The 821-nt window shown below is 68.8% G+C and overlaps 1 protein-coding gene across 1 annotated transcript in view; it reads right to left on the reverse strand.

The window, feature by feature from the left end:
• PLCH2 (phospholipase C, eta 2) overlaps nt 1-821 on the reverse strand; it is a 12,155-nt gene that overhangs the window by 3,588 nt on the left and 7,746 nt on the right. The window contains 2 exon segments of the mRNA XM_014543758.1: nt 2-93; nt 644-726. Coding sequence (XP_014399244.1) covers nt 2-93; nt 644-726 — 175 coding nt within the window.

Below are 821 nucleotides of genomic sequence, written 5' to 3' on the forward strand. Positions count from 1 at the left end.
GTGTCCACGTCGTGGGAGCCCACGGACTTCGTGTACTTCACCAGGTCCGACAGGGCCCGCGACAGCTGCATGGTCTTCTTCTGCCGGGCGGCCCTGCAGCGGGGGGCAGGGGGTCAGGACCTGAGGTTCCGCCAGGGTCACTGGTTCATGGAGAACGTCCACCCGGCGTCCGTTCAGCCCGGGTTCCAGGCGCCAGGACGTGCAGTGGACACACAGCAGACACGCTGGGAGGCGACACTGGGGGAGGGCAGCACTGAGCCCCCAGAGGACACCTCTCTGACCTCTGACCCGGATGGCAGCGGGGGGCAGGGGGTCAGGACCTGAGGTTCCGCCAGGGTCACTGGTTCATGGAGAACGTCCACCCGGCGTCCGTTCAGCCCGGGTTCCAGGCGCCAGGACGTGCAGTGGACACACAGCAGACACGCTGGGAGGCGACACTGGGGGAGGGCAGCACTGAGCCCCCAGAGGACACCTCTCTGACCTCTGACCCGGATGGCCAGCCCCTCTTCCTCCCAGCCACACCCAGGCCCCCCTGCCCGCCCCTCTGCCTGCCCTGAGCCCTCCCTGGCTGGCACATCTGACTTTGGCCGTGGCCAGGACAACGGCCACTGTCTATTCGAGGGTCTCGGGGGCAGGCCCTGACCCTCGGTTCTGGGCGCCCTGCGGGTCCAGGTCCTCGTCCGCCTCTTCCACGCTGGCCACCTTCTTCAGCTTGCTGCTCCTCTTCTGTGGAGGGAGGGAGAGTCAGGACCGGGGCCAGGCCCTGGGGGAGGTGCAGAGGGCGTGCTGGGCCTGCTCCGCCCCTGCAGGGCCCTGTCAGC

Source organism: Myotis brandtii, unplaced genomic scaffold (assembly GCF_000412655.1).
Source record: "Myotis brandtii unplaced genomic scaffold, ASM41265v1 scaffold334, whole genome shotgun sequence".
Classification (NCBI taxonomy): domain Eukaryota; kingdom Metazoa; phylum Chordata; class Mammalia; order Chiroptera; family Vespertilionidae; genus Myotis; species Myotis brandtii.